At 52.6% G+C, this 17,023-nt stretch overlaps 1 protein-coding gene across 2 annotated transcripts in view; it reads left to right on the forward strand.

Moving 5' to 3' along the window:
- LOC124018584 (histone-arginine methyltransferase CARM1-like) overlaps window positions 1-17,023 on the forward strand; it is a 35,694-nt gene that overhangs the window by 482 nt on the left and 18,189 nt on the right. For both annotated transcript variants that reach the window (XM_046333921.1, XM_046333920.1), the window contains exons 2-8: window positions 681-806; window positions 917-1,023; window positions 1,480-1,584; window positions 1,680-1,790; window positions 8,089-8,266; window positions 12,573-12,675; window positions 12,920-13,001. In XM_046333921.1, the coding sequence (XP_046189877.1) occupies window positions 681-806; window positions 917-1,023; window positions 1,480-1,584; window positions 1,680-1,790; window positions 8,089-8,266; window positions 12,573-12,675; window positions 12,920-13,001 (812 nt within the window). The remainder of the gene's footprint in view (window positions 1-680; window positions 807-916; window positions 1,024-1,479; window positions 1,585-1,679; window positions 1,791-8,088; window positions 8,267-12,572; window positions 12,676-12,919; window positions 13,002-17,023) is intronic.

A 17,023-nucleotide genomic window follows, 5' to 3' on the forward strand; every position in this document is an offset into this window, starting at 1 on the left:
ATAGCATCTTTATTAACGTTGTGAGATGGCTAGGTAACTAGCATGCTAAGTTTGAGGCTTGGTGTGCCTATACATCTTGGTGGCTTTGTCCTGTAGCTTCACATCTTTCATTGTAGAGTAACGTCAGTTAGCCTGGAAACCCGACGTTGAATCTCACTGCATTTGATGTCGGGCGATAATTGAATCGTTGTGATCAGGAAAGTTAACTCCCTCGACCTCTGCAAGCCAGAATGTTGAATAGAAAGATATATTTGAACTTACTTTACCCGGGCGGTTGGTCCATTACGTGTAGGAACGAGACCATTCAAATAAGTGTAATTAAATCAACTTTTTCAAAATACTATTGTGTTTAAAATGTCTCACCTGAAGATGAAAAGAGAAGTATGTGTGCTTGCCAGGCGCTTGCACCTGTTTACATGCTTCTGCGGATGCTTCAGGTGAAGCACTGATAGTGACATTTTAACTCCCTACCAGTGCTTTGAAAAGTTGGTTTAATTCTACTTTGGAAATATTGTGTGTGTGTGTGTGTGTGTGTGTGTGTGTGTGTGTGTGTGTGTGTGTGTGTGTGTGTGTGTGTGTGTGTGTGTGTGTGTGTGTGTGTGTGTGTGTGTGTGTGTGTGTGTGTGTGTGTGTGTGTGTGTGTGACTTTATCTTACCTGTCTCTGGTGGTTTATCAACAGGCGATGAGACATCAGTCTTCAAGTGTTCGTTGTCCAGGGAAACGGAATGCAGTCGTGTGGGGAAACAGTCATTCATCATCACACTGGGCTGCAACAGTGTCCTGCTACAGTTCTCCACACCTGCAGGTAGGCTGTGTGGATGTTTTACAAAAGTTGTGCAGTGATTGCCTCACCGGTGGTGATGTAAAGTCTGTTTCTAAGTGAGTGTGTGTGTGTGTGTGTGTGTGTGTGTGTAGAGTTTACTTCCTTCTATAACATTCTGAAGAGTTGCCGGGGCCACAATGCAGAACACTCAGTCTTCAGTGACAGGACAGAAGAGTCCTCTGCCGTGCAATACTTTCAGGTGGGACACACACACACACACACACACACACACACACACACACACACACACACACACACACACACACACACACACACACACACACACACACACACACACACACACACACACACACACACACCTGCACTGGCAAGGCATTTCCTGCAGTTCCATCTAATCCAACTCTCACATGGTGGTGTAGTGGAGGGGTAACGCAAGTAGACATAGTTTACACACCTTTTGTTAGGCCCGACAGTTTACACACCTTTTGCTGAAAAATGCATTGAAAGAACAGGAAGTGCTGCTTTTTCCACTGTGAACAGCGATCAGTTCAGCCACCAATGTTTTTATCACCACACACAGAGACAAACACAGCATTATGAAGTCTAAAAGACATTGGAGAGAACTGCTGAACTTTGACTGATTGGCCTCTGAATGACCTTTGCCTTCTGCCCTTTGACCCTCCTCTCCCTCCAGTTCTATGGCTATCTCTCTCAGCAGCAGAACATGATGCAGGACTATGTTCGGACCGGAACCTACCAACGTGCCATCCTTCAGAACCACGGTGACTTTAAGGACAAGGTACCAAACACAGACACACAGTGATTGATTTATGTGTGCTGCCAATCCAATGATCTGTGATCTCTCTTCCTCTTCCTCCCTCCCCTTCTCTCTAGGTGGTGTTAGATGTGGGCTGTGGTTCGGGTATTCTGTCGTTCTTTGCGGCGCAGGCCGGAGCCAGGAAGGTCTACGCTGTGGAGGCTAGCACCATGGCCCAGCACGCAGAGGTACCACACTGACCGCCCACCACACTGACCGCCCACCACACTGACCGCCCACCACACTGACCACCACCTACCACACTGACCACCACCTACCACACTGACCACCACCTACCACACTGACCACCACCTACCACACTGACCACCACCTACCGCACTGACCACCACCTACCGCACTGACCACCACCTACCGCACTGACCACCACCTACCACACTGACCACCACCTACCGCACTGACCACCACCTACCGCACTGACCACCACCTACCGCACTGACCACCACCTACCGCACTGACCACCACCTACCGCACTGACCACCACCTACCGCACTGACCACCACCTACCGCACTGACCACCACCTACCGCACTGACCACCACCTACCGCACTGACCACCTACCGCACTGACCACCTACCGCACTGACCACCACCTACCGCACTGACCACCTACCGCACTGACCACCACCTACCGCACTGACCACCTACCACACTGACCACCACCTACCACACTGACCGCCACCACACTGACCACCACCTACCACACTGACCACCACCTACCACACTGACCACCACCTACCACACTGACCACCTACCACACTGACCACCACCTACCACACTGACCACCACCTACCACACTGACCACCAACTACCACACTGACCAACTACCACACTGACCACCACCTACCACACTGACCACCACCTACCACACTGACCTCACCTACCACACTGACCACCCACCGCACTGACCACCTACCACACTGACCACCACCTACCGCACTGACCACCACCTACCACACTGACCACCACCTACCACACACTGACCACCACCTACCACACTGACCACCACCTACCACACTGACCACCACCTACCACACTGACCACCACCTACCACACTGACCACCACCTACCGCACTGACCACCACCTACCGCACTGACCACCACCTACCGCACTGACCACCACCTACCGCACTGACCACCACCTACCGCACTGACCACCACCGCACTGACCACCTACCACACTGACCACCACCTACCGCACTGACCACCACCTACCGCACTGACCACCTACCGCACTGACCACCCACCGCACTGACCACCTACCACACTGACCACCACCTACCACACTGACCACCACCTACCACACTGACCACCACCTACCACACTGACCACCTACCACACTGACCACCTACCACACTGACCACCTACCACACTGACCACCACCTACCGCACTGACCACCACCTACCGCACTGACCACCACCTACCGCACTGACCACCACCTACCGCACTGACCACCACCTACCGCACTGACCACCTACCGCACTGACCACCTACCGCACTGACCACCACCTACCGCACTGACCACCTACCGCACTGACCACCACCTACCGCACTGACCACCTACCACACTGACCACCACCTACCACACTGACCGCCACCACACTGACCACCACCTACCACACTGACCACCACCTACCACACTGACCACCACCTACCACACTGACCACCACCTACCACACTGACCACCTACCACACTGACCACCACCTACCGCACTGACCACCACCTACCGCACTGACCACCACCTACCGCACTGACCACCACCTACCGCACTGACCACCACCCACCGCACTGACCACCTACCACACTGACCACCACCTACCGCACTGACCACCACCTACCGCACTGACCACCTACCGCACTGACCACCCACCGCACTGACCACCTACCACACTGACCACCACCTACCACACTGACCACCACCTACCGCACTGACCACCACCTACCGCACTGACCACCACCTACCGCACTGACCACCACCTACCGCACTGACCACCACCCACCGCACTGACCACCTACCACACTGACCACCACCTACCACACTGACCACCACCTACCACACTGACCACCTACCGCACTGACCACCCACCGCACTGACCACCTACCACACTGACCACCACCTACCACACTGACCACCACCTACCACACTGACCACCACCTACCACACTGACCACCACCTACCACACTGACCACCTACCACACTGACCACCTACCACACTGACCACCTACCACACTGACCACCACCTACCGCACTGACCACCACCTACACTGACCACCACCTACCGCACTGACCACCACCTACCGCACTGACCACCACCTACCACACTGACCACCACCTACCGCACTGACCACCACCCACACTGACCACCTACCACACTGACCACCACCTACCGCACTGACCACCACCTACCGCACTGACCACCTACCGCACTGACCACCCACCGCACTGACCACCTACCACACTGACCACCACCTACCACACTGACCACCACCTACCACACTGACCACCACCTACCACACTGACCACCACCTACCACACTGACCACCTACCACACTGACCACCACCTACCGCACTGACCACCTACCACACTGACCGCCACCACACTGACCACACTGACCACCTACCACACTGACCACCTACCACACTGACCACCTACCACACTGACCACCTACCACACTGACCACCTACCACACTGACCACCTACCACACTGACCACCTACAACACTGACCACCACCTACCGCACTGACCACCACCTACCGCACTGACCACCTACCGCACTGACCACCTACCACACTGACCACACTGACCGCTACCACACTGACCGCTACCACACTGACCACCTACCACACTGACCACCTACCACACTGACCACCACCTACCACACTGACCACCACCTACCACACTGACCACCACCTACCACACTGACCACCTACCACACTGACCACCACCTACCACACTGACCACCACCTACCACACTGACCACCAACTACCACACTGACCAACTACCACACTGACCACCACCTACCACACTGACCACCACCTACCACACTGACCACCTACCACACTGACCACCTACCGCACTGACCACCCACCACACTGACCACCACCTACCACACTGACCACCACCTACCACACTGACCACCACCTACCACACTGACCACCACCTACCACACTGACCACCACCTACCGCACTGACCACCACCTACCGCACTGACCACCACCTACCGCACTGACCACCACCTACCGCACTGACCACCACCTACCGCACTGACCACCACCCACCGCACTGACCACCTACCACACTGACCACCACCTACCACACTGACCACCACCTACCGCACTGACCACCTACCGCACTGACCACCCACCGCACTGACCACCTACCGCACTGACCACCACCTACCACACTGACCACCACCTACCACACTGACCACCACCTACCACACTGACCACCACCTACCACACTGACCACCACCTACCACACTGACCACCTACCACACTGACCACCACCTACCACACTGACCACCACCTACCACACTGACCACCACCTACCACACTGACCACCACCTACCACACTGACCACCTACCACACTGACCACCTACCACACTGACCACCTACCACACTGACCACTACCACACTGACCACCACCTACCGCACTGACCACCTACCACACTGACCACCACCTACCACACTGACCACCACCTACCACACTGACCACCACCTACCACACTGACCACCACCTACCACACTGACCACCTACCACACTGACCACCTACCACACTGACCACCTACCACACTGACCACTACCACACTGACCACCACCTACCGCACTGACCACCTACCACACTGACCGCCACCACACTGACCACACTGACCACCTACCACACTGACCACCTACCACACTGACCACCTACCACACTGACCACCACCTACCACACTGACCACCACCTACCGCACTGACCACCTACTGCACTGACCACCTACCGCACTGACCACACTGACCACCTACCACACTGACCACACTGACCACCTACCGCACTGACCACCTACCACACTGACCACCTACCACACTGACCACACTGACCGCCACCACACTGACCGCTACCACACTGACCACCTACCACACTGACCACCTACCACACTGACCACCTACCACACTGACCACCACCACCACACTGACCAACTACCACACTGACCAACTACCACACTGACCAACTACCACACTGACCAACTACCACACTGACCACCACCTACCACACTGACCACCACCTACCACACTGACCACCACCTACCACACTGACCACCACCTACCACACTGACCACCACCTACCACACTGACCACCTACCACACTGACCACCACCTACCACACTGACCACCACCTACCACACTGACCACCACCTACCACACTGACCACCACCTACCACACTGACCACCACCTACCACACTGACCACCACCTACCACACTGACCACCCACCGCACTGACCACCTACCACACTGACCACCACCTACCACACTGACCACCTACCACACTGACCACCCACCGCACTGACCACCTACCACACTGACCACCACCTACCGCACTGACCACCACCTACCGCACTGACCACCACCTACCGCACTGACCACCACCTACCGCACTGACCACCACCTACCACACTGACCACCACCTACCACACTGACCACCACCTACCGCACTGACCACCACCTACCGCACTGACCACCACCTACCGCACTGACCACCACCTACCGCACTGACCACCACCTACCGCACTGACCACCACCTACCGCACTGACCACCACCTACCGCACTGACCACCACCTACCGCACTGACCACCACCTACCGCACTGACCACCACCCACCGCACTGACCACCTACCACACTGACCACCACCTACCGCACTGACCACCACCTACCGCACTGACCACCTACCACACTGACCACCACCTACCACACTGACCACCTACCACACTGACCACCTACCACACTGACCGCTACCACACTGACCGCTACCACACTGACCACCTACCACACTGACCACCTACCACACTGACCACCTACCACACTGACCACCACCACCACACTGACCAACTACCACACTGACCAACTACCACACTGACCAACTACCACACTGACCACCACCTACCACACTGACCACCACCTACCACACTGACCACCACCTACCACACTGACCACCTACCACACTGACCACCCACCGCACTGACCACCTACCACACTGACCACCACCTACCACACTGACCACCACCTACCACACTGACCACCACCTACCACACTGACCACCACCTACCGCACTGACCACCACCTACCGCACTGACCACCACCTACCACACTGACCACCACCTACCGCACTGACCACCACCTACCGCACTGACCACCACCTACCGCACTGACCACCACCTACCGCACTGACCACCACCTACCGCACTGACCACCACCTACCGCACTGACCACCACCTACCGCACTGACCACCCACCGCACTGACCACCTACCACACTGACCACCACCTACCGCACTGACCACCACCTACCACACTGACCACCTACCACACTGACCACCTACCACACTGACCACCTACCACACTGACCACCACCTACCACACTGACCACCACCTACCACACTGACCACCACCTACCACACTGACCACCTACCACACTGACCAATCCCCTACCGCACTGACCACCTACCACACTGACCACACTGACCACCTACCACACTGACCACCTACCACACTGACCACCTACCACACTGACCACCACCTACCGCACTGACCACCACCTACCGCACTGACCACCTACCGCACTGACCACCTACCGCACTGACCACCTACCGCACTGACCACACTGACCACCTACCACACTGACCACACTGACCACCTACCGCACTGACCACCTACCACACTGACCACCTACCACACTGACCACACTGACCGCCACCACACTGACCGCCTACCACACTGACCACACTGACCGCCACCACACTGACCGCTACCACACTGACCACCTACCACACTGACCACCACCACCACACTGACCAACTACCACACTGACCAACTACCACACTGACCAACTACCACACTGACCAACTACCACACTGACCACCTACCACACTGACCACCACCTACCACACTGACCACCACCTACCACACTGACCACCACCTACCACACTGACCACCACCTACCACACTGACCACCACCTACCACACTGACCACCACCTACCACACTGACCACCACCTACCACACTGACCACCTACCACACTGACCACCACCTACCACACTGACCACCACCTACCACACTGACAGTATGAGTGTGTGTTCGTTTATTTTGCTGTGATATATTGTTATTGTGGTGATGCTTAGTGATGTTGTTGTTAATTAGACTACACTGAGAGCGCGTGGTCGAGGATGCCTCTCTCTCACATACACACTCTAACCCCGTGTGTGTAGGTGCTGGTAAACTCCAACGGAATGGGGGATCGTGTGGTGGTGATAGCAGGGAAGGTGGAGGAGATCTCTCTACCAGAGCAGGTGGACATCATCATCTCTGAACCCATGGGATACATGCTCTTCAACGAGAGAATGCTGGAGAGTTACCTACATGCCAAGAAGTTCCTCAAACCCAATGGTGAGGAGGGAGAGATGGAGGGAGGGGAGAGATGGAGGGAGGGGAGGGAGGAGAGAGATGGGGGAGGAGAGAGAGATGGGGGGAGGAGAGAGGGAGGGGGAGGAGAGAGGGATGGAGGGAGGAGGGAGAGATGGAGGGAGGAGGGAGAGATGGAGGGAGGAGGGAGAGATGGAGGGAGGAGGGAGAGATGGAGGGGGAGAGAGGGATGGAGGGAGGAGAGAGAGATGGAGGGGGAGAGGGGATGGAGGAGAGAGGGGAGGAGGGAGAGATGGAGGGGGAGAGAGGGATGGAGGGGGAGAGGGGGATGGAGGGAGGAGAGAGGGATGGAGGGGGAGAGAGGGATGGAGGGGGAGAGGGGGATGGAGGGAGGAGAGGGGGATGGAGGGAGGAGAGGGAGGAGAGGGGGATGGAGGGAGGAGAGGGGGATGGGGGGATGGAGGAGAGAGGTGGAGGGAGGGATGGAAGGAAAGAGGAAGTTAGAGAGAATGCTGGGAGCTTCCTACATGCCAAGAAGTTGTTAAAGCTGAGAGCGAGGGAGGAGGTGATCGATGCTGGGGAGGTGATCGATGCGGGGAGGTGATCGATGCGGGGAGGCGATCGATGCGGGGGAGGCGATCGATGCGGGGGAGGCGATCGATGCGGGGGAGGCGATCGATGGGGGAGGCGATCGATCGGGGGAGGCGATCGATGCGATCGATCGGGGAGGCGATCGATGCGGGGGGAGGCGATCGATGCGGGGGGAGGCGATCGATGCGGGGGGAGGCGATCGAGGAGTGGTATGAGTGAGGGAGGGATAGAGGAGTGGTATGAGTGAGGGAGGAAGTGATGGATGAGGGCGGGAGGGATAGAGGAGTGGTATGAGTGAGGGAGGAAGTGATGGATGAGGGCGGGAGGGATAGAGCCCAATGGTAAGATGGATGGAGAACAGGAGATATGGAAGTAAAGAAAGAGGGGATGAGGAAATGGAATGTAAACAGGTGTATAGAGGTGTTGCCGACAGCCCTAACCCTCTCTCCTCTCCTAGGTAACATGTTCCCACTCTAGGGAACAGTAAACAGGTGTATAGAGGTGTTGCCGACAGCCCTAACCCTCTCTCCTCTCCTAGGTAACATGTTCCCACTCTAGGGAACAGTAAACAGGTATATAGAGGTGTTGCCGACAGCCCTAACCCTCTCTCCTCTCCTAGGTAACATGTTCCCCACTCTAGGGAACAGTAAACAGGTGTATAGAGGTGTTGCCGACAGCCCTAACCCTCTCTCCTCTCCTAGGTAACATGTTCCCCACTCTAGGGAACAGTAAACGGGTGTATAGAGGTGTTGCCGACAGCCCTAACCCTCTCTCTCCTCTCCTCTCCTAGGTAACATGTTCCCCACTCTAGGGAACAGTAAACAGGTGTATAGAGGTGTTGCCGACAGCCCTAACCCTCTCTCCTCTCCTAGGTAACATGTTCCCCACTCTAGGGAACAGTAAACAGGTGTATAGAGGTGTTGCCGACAGCCCTAACCCTCTCTCCTCTCCTAGGTAACATGTTCCCCACTCTAGGGAACAGTAAACAGGTGTATAGAGGTGTTGCCGACAGCCCTAACCCTCTCTCCTCTCCTAGGTAACATGTTCCCCACTCTAGGGAACAGTAAACAGGTGTATAGAGGTGTTGCCGACAGCCCTAACCCTCTCTCCTCTCCTAGGTAACATGTTCCCCACTCTAGGGAACAGTAAACAGGTGTATAGAGGTGTTGCCGACAGCCCTAACCCTCTCTCCTCTCCTAGGTAACATGTTCCCCACTCTAGGGAACAGTAAACAGGTGTATAGAGGTGTTGCCGACAGCCCTAACCCTCTCTCCTCTCCTAGGTAACATGTTCCCCACTCTAGGGAACAGTAAACAGGTATATAGAGGTGTTGCCGACAGCCCTAACCCTCTCTCCTCTCCTAGGTAACATGTTCCCCACTCTAGGGAACAGTAAACAGGTGTATAGAGGTGTTGCCGACAGCCCTAACCTCTCTCCTCTCCTAGGTAACATGTTCCCCACTCTAGGGAACAGTAAACAGGTATATAGAGGTGTTGCCGACAGCCCTAACCCTCTCTCCTCTCCTAGGTAACATGTTCCCACTCTAGGGAACAGTAAACAGGTGTATAGAGGTGTTGCCGACAGCCCTAACCCTCTCTCCTCTCCTAGGTAACATGTTCCCCACTCTAGGGAACAGTAAACAGGTGTATAGAGGTGTTGCCGACAGCCCTAACCCTCTCTCCTCTCCTAGGTAACATGTTCCCACTCTAGGGAACAGTAAACAGGTGTATAGAGGTGTTGCCGACAGCCCTAACCCTCTCTCCTCTCCTAGGTAACATGTTCCCCACTCTAGGGAACAGTAAACAGGTGTATAGAGGTGTTGCCGACAGCCCTAACCCTCTCTCCTCTCCTAGGTAACATGTTCCCACTCTAGGGAACAGTAAACAGGTGTATAGAGGTGTTGCCGACAGCCCTAACCCTCTCTCCTCTCCTAGGTAACATGTTCCCACTCTAGGGAACAGTAAACAGGTGTATAGAGGTGTTGCCGACAGCCCTAACCCTCTCTCCTCTCCTAGGTAACATGTTCCCCACTCTAGGGAACAGTAAACAGGTGTATAGAGGTGTTGCCGACAGCCCTAACCCTCTCTCCTCTCCTAGGTAACATGTTCCCCACTCTAGGGAACAGTAAACAGGTGTATAGAGGTGTTGCCGACAGCCCTAACCCTCTCTCCTCTCCTAGGTAACATGTTCCCCACTCTAGGGAACAGTAAACAGGTGTATAGAGGTGTTGCCGACAGCCCTAACCCTCTCTCCTCTCCTAGGTAACATGTTCCCCACTCTAGGGAACAGTAAACAGGTGTATAGAGGTGTTGCCGACAGCCCTAACCCTCTCTCTCTCCTCTCCTAGGTAACATGTTCCCCACTCTAGGGAACAGTAAACAGGTGTATAGAGGTGTTGCCGACAGCCCTAACCCTCTCTCCTCTCCTAGGTAACATGTTCCCCACTCTAGGGAACAGTAAACAGGTGTATAGAGGTGTTGCCGACAGCCCTAACCCTCTCTCCTCTCCTAGGTAACATGTTCCCCACTCTAGGGAACAGTAAACAGGTGTATAGAGGTGTTGCCGACAGCCCTAACCCTCTCTCCTCTCCTAGGTAACATGTTCCCCACTCTAGGGAACAGTAAACAGGTGTATAGAGGTGTTGCCGACAGCCCTAACCCTCTCTCCTCTCCTAGGTAACATGTTCCCCACTCTAGGGATCAGTAAACAGGTGTATAGAGGTGTTGCCGACAGCCCTAACCCTCTCTCCTCTCCTAGGTAACATGTTCCCCACTCTAGGGAACAGTAAACAGGTGTATAGAGGTGTTGCCGACAGCCCTAACCCTCTCTCCTCTCCTAGGTAACATGTTCCCCACTCTAGGGAACAGTAAACAGGTATATAGAGGTGTTGCTGACAGCCCTAACCCTCTCTCCTCTCCTAGGTAACATGTTCCCCACTCTAGGGAACAGTAAACAGGTGTATAGAGGTGTTGCCGACAGCCCTAACCCTCTCTCCTCTCCTAGGTAACATGTTCCCCACTCTAGGGAACAGTAAACAGGTATATAGAGGTGTTGCCGACAGCCCTAACCCTCTCTCCTCTCCTAGGTAACATGTTCCCACTCTAGGGAACAGTAAACAGGTGTATAGAGGTGTTGCCGACAGCCCTAACCCTCTCTCCTCTCCTAGGTAACATGTTCCCCACTCTAGGGAACAGTAAACAGGTGTATAGAGGTGTTGCCGACAGCCCTAACCCTCTCTCCTCTCCTAGGTAACATGTTCCCCACTCTAGGGAACAGTAAACAGGTGTATAGAGGTGTTGCCGACAGCCCTAACCCTCTCTCCTCTCCTAGGTAACATGTTCCCCACTCTAGGGAACAGTAAACAGGTATATAGAGGTGTTGCCGACAGCCCTAACCCTCTCTCCTCTCCTAGGTAACATGTTCCCCACTCTAGGGAACAGTAAACAGGTGTATAGAGGTGTTGCCGACAGCCCTAACCCTCTCTCCTCTCCTAGGTAACATGTTCCCCACTCTAGGGAACAGTAAACAGGTATATAGAGGTGTTGCCGACAGCCCTAACCCTCTCTCCTCTCCTAGGTAACATGTTCCCCACTCTAGGGAACAGTAAACAGGTGTATAGAGGTGTTGCCGACAGCCCTAACCCCTCTCCTCTCCTAGGTAACATGTTCCCCACTCTAGGGAACAGTAAACAGGTATATAGAGGTGTTGCCGACAGCCCTAACCCTCTCTCCTCTCCTAGGTAACATGTTCCCCACTCTAGGTGACGTCCACCTGGCTCCACCTGGCTCCACCTTCACAGATGAACAGTTATACATGGAACAGTTCACCAAGGCCAACTTCTGGTGAATCTCCTTTCACTTTACTTTTTACCTTCATTTAACAAGCTACAGTCTAACTCTCACTTATGCAACTTCTGGTGAACTATATATACTTACTATATTATTAAAGCTTCATTTTCACCTGGAAAGTGTTGGGGGGGGGGGGGGGGGGATTCACCAGACCATTGTTACAACTATACAAAAATGTTGAATTGTCACTACGTCAACTAACTAAAGCCACTTCCCACGGTCTCTCTCTGTCTGTCAGGTATCAGCCATCGTTCCATGGTGTTGATCTGTCATCGCTGAGAGAAGCTGCAGTAGACGAGTACTTCAGACAACCCATTGTGGTGAGACTCCCCCCCCACCTGGTTCTCCCCCCCTTTATTCTATTAGGTTCTCATCCTCAGTTCTCTCTCCCCTCTCTCTCTCTATTCTATTAGGTTCTCTCTCCCCTCCTCTCTCTCCCTCTATTCTATTAGGTTCTCTCTCCCCTCTCTCTCTCTCTCTATTCTATTAGGTTCTCTCTCCTCCCTCTCTCTCTCTATTCTATTAGGTTCTCTCTCCCCTCTCCTCCCCTCTATTCTATTAGGTTCTCTCTCCCCCTCTCTCTCTCTCTTTTCTATTAGGTCTCTCTCCTCTCTCTCTCTCTCTATTCTATTAGGTTTCTCTCCCTCTCTCTCTCTATTCTATTAGGTTCTCTCTCCCCTCCTCTCTCTATTCTATTAGGTTCTCTCTCCCCTCTCTCTCTCTCTATTCTATTAGGTTCTCTCTCCCTCTCTCTCTCTCTCTATTCTATTAGGTTCTCTCTCCCCTCTCTCTCTCTCTCTCTATTCTATTAGGTTCTCTCTCCCCTCCTCTCTCTCTCTCTATTCTATTAGGTTCTCTCTCCCCTCCTCTCTCTCTCTCTATTCTATTAGGTTCTCTCTCCCCTCCTCTCTCTCTCTCTATTCTATTAGGTTCTCTCTCCCCTCTCTCTCTCTCTCTATTCTATTAGGTTCTCTCTCCCCCTCCTCTCTCCCCTCTATTCTATTAGGTTCTCTCTCCCCCTCTCTCTCTATTCTATTAGGTTCTCTCTCCCCTCTCTCTCTCTCTCTATTCTATTAGGTTCTCTCTCCCCTCTCTCTCTCTCTCTCTATTCTATTAGGTTCTCTCTCCCCTCTCTCTCTCTCTCTATTCTATTAGGTTATCTCTCTCTCTATTCTATTAGGTTCTCTCTCCCCTCTCTCTCTCTCTATTATATTAGGTTCTCTCTCCCCTCCTCTCTCTCTCTATTCTATTAGGTTCTCTCTCCCTCCCTCTCTCTCTCTATTCTATTAGGTTCTCTCTCCCCTCCTCTCTCTCTCTATTCTATTAGATTCTCTCTCCCCTCTCTCTCTCTCTATTCTATTAGGTTCTCTCTCTCCCTCTATTCTATTAGGTTCTCTCTCCCTCTCTCTCTCTCTCTATTCTATTAGGTTCTCTCTCCCCTCCTCTCTCTCTATTCTATTAGGTTCTCTCCCCTCTCTCTCTCTATTCTATTAGGTTCTCTCTCCCCCTCTCTCTCTCTATTCTATTAGGTTCTCTCTCCCCTCTCTCTCTCTCTATTCTATTAGGTTCTCTCTCCCCTCTCTCTCTCTCTCTATTCTATTAGGTTCTCTCTCCCCTCTCTCTCTCTCTCTATTCTATTAGGTTCTCTCTCCCCCTCTCTCTCTCTATTCTATTAGGTTCTCTCTCCCCTCTCTCTCTCTCTATTCTATTAGGTTCTCTCTCCCCTCTCTCTCTCTCTCTCTATTCTATTAGGTTCTCTCTCCCCTCTCTCTCTCTCTCTATTCTATTAGGTTCTCTCTCCTCCTCTCTCTCTCTATTCTATTAGGTTCTCTCTCCCCTCTCTCTATTCTATTAGGTTCTCTCTCCCCTCCTCTCTCCCCTCTATTCTATTAGGTTCTCTCTCCCCTCCTCTCTCTCTCCCCTCTATTCTATTAGGTTCTCTCTCCTCCTCTCTCTCTCTCTATTCTATTAGGTTTCTCTCTCCTCTCTCTCTCTCTCTATTCTATTAGGTCTCTCTCTCCCCTCTCTCTCTCTCTCTATTCTATTAGGTTCTCTCCCCTCCTCTCTCTCTCTATTCTATTAGGTTCTCTCTCCCTCCTCTCTCCCCTCTATTCTATTAGGTTCTCTCTCCCTCCTCTCTCCCCTCTATTCTATTAGGTTCTCTCTTCCCTCCTCTCTCCCCTCTATTCTATTAGGTTCTCTCTTCCCTCCTCTCTCCCCTCTATTCTATTAGGTTCTCTCTCCCCTCCTCTCTCTCTCTATTCTATTAGGTTCTCTCTCCCCTCCTCTCTCTCTCTCTATTCTATTAGGTTCTCTCTCCCCTCCTCTCTCTCTCTCTATTCTATTAGGTTCTCTCTCCCCTCCTCTCTCTCTCTCTATTCTATTAGGTTCTCTCTCCCCTCCTCTCTCTCTCTCTATTCTATTAGGTTCTCTCTCCCTCCTCTCTCCCCTCTATTCTATTAGGTTCTCTCTCCCCTCCTCTCTCTCTCTCTATTCTATTAGGTTCTCTCTCCCCTCCTCTCTCTCTCTCTATTCTATTAGGTTCTCTCTCCCCTCCTCTCTCTCTCTCTATTCTATTAGGTTTCTCTCCCCTCCTCTCTCTCTCTCTATTCTATTAGGTTCTCTCTCCCCCCTCTCTCTCTCTCTATTCTATTAGGTTCTCTCTCCCCTCCTCTCTCTCTCTCTCTATTCTATTAGGTTCTCTCTCCCCTCCTCTCTCTCTCTCTATTCTATTAGGTTCTCTCAATATATTCTCCTCTCTCTCTCTCTATTCTATTAGGTTCTCTCTCCCTCTCTCTCTCTCTCTATTCTATTAGGTTCTCTCTCCCCTCCTCTCTCTCTCTCTATTCTATTAGGTTCTCTCTCCCCCTCTCTCTCTCTCTATTCTATTAGGTTCTCTCTCCCCTCCTCTCTCTCTCTATTCTATTAGGTTCTCTCTCCCCTCCTCTCTCTCTCTCTATTCTATTAGGTTCTCTCTCCCCTCTCTCTCTCTCTCTATTCTATTCTTTCTCTCTCCCCCTCTCTCTCTCTATTCTATTAGGTTCTCTCTCTCTATTCTATTAGGTTCTCTCTCCCCTCCTCTCTCTCTCTCTATTCTATTAGGTTCTCTCTCCCCTCCTCTCTCTCTCTCTCTATTCTATTAGGTTCTCTCTCCCCTCCTCTCTCTCTCTATTCTATTAGGTTCTCTCTCTCTCTATTCTATTAGGTTCTCTCTCCCCTCTCTCTCTCTCTCTATTCTATTAGGTTCTCTCTCCCCTCTCTCTCTCTATTCTATTCTATTAGGTTCTCTCTCCCCTCTCTCTCTCTATTCTATTCTATTAGGTTCTCTCTCCCCTCTCTCTCTCTCTATTCTATTAGGTTCTCTCTCTCTCTATTCTATTAGGTTCTCTCTCCCCTCCTCTCTCTCTCTATTCTATTAGGTTCTCTCTCCCCCCTCTCTCTCTCTCTCTATTCTATTAGGTTCTCTCTCCCCTCCTCTCTCTCTCTATTCTATTAGGTTCTCTCTCCCCCTCTCTCTCTCTCTCTATTCTATTAGGTTCTCTCTCCCTCCTCTCTCTCTCTATTCTATTAGGTTCTCTCTCCCCTCCCTCTCTCTCTATTCTATTAGGTTCTTCTCTCCCCTCTCTCTCTCTATTCTATTAGGTTCTCTCTCCCCTCCTCTCTCTCTCTATTCTATTAGGTTCTCTCTCCCCTCCTCTCTCTCTCTATTCTATTAGGTTCTCTCTCCCCTCCTCTCTCTCTCTATTCTATTAGGTTCTCTCTCTCCTCTCTCTCTCTATTCTATTAGGTTTTCTCTCCCCTCTCTCTCTCTATTCTATTAGGTTCTCTCTCCCCTCCTCTCTCTCTATTCTATTAGGTTCTCTCTCCCCTCCTCTCTCTCTCTATTCTATTAGGTTCTCTCTATTCTATTAGGTTCTCTCTCCCCTCTCTCTCTCTCTCTCTCTCTCTATTCTATTAGGTTCTCTCTCCCCTCTCTCTCTCTCTCTATTCTATTAGGTTCTCTCTCCCCTCCTCTCTCTCTCTATTCTATTAGGTTCTCTCTATTCTATTAGGTTCTCTCTCCCCTCTCTCTCTCTATTCTATTCGGTTCTCTCTCCCCTCTCTCTCTCTCTCTATTCTATTAGGTTCTCTCTCCCCTCCTCTCTCTCTCTATTCTATTAGGTTCTCTCTCCCTCTCTCTCTCTCTCTATTCTATTAGGTTCTCTCTCTCCCCTCTCTCTCTCTCTATTCTATTAGGTCTCTCTCCCCTCCTCTCTCTATTCTATTAGGTTTCTCTCTCCCTCTCTCTCTCTCTCTATTCTATTAGGTTCTCTCTCCCCTCTCTCTCTCTCTATTCTATTAG

The sequence above is a fragment of the Oncorhynchus gorbuscha genome, unplaced genomic scaffold, assembly GCF_021184085.1.
Source record: "Oncorhynchus gorbuscha isolate QuinsamMale2020 ecotype Even-year unplaced genomic scaffold, OgorEven_v1.0 Un_scaffold_550, whole genome shotgun sequence".
In the NCBI taxonomy this organism is placed as follows: Eukaryota; Metazoa; Chordata; class Actinopteri; order Salmoniformes; family Salmonidae; genus Oncorhynchus; species Oncorhynchus gorbuscha.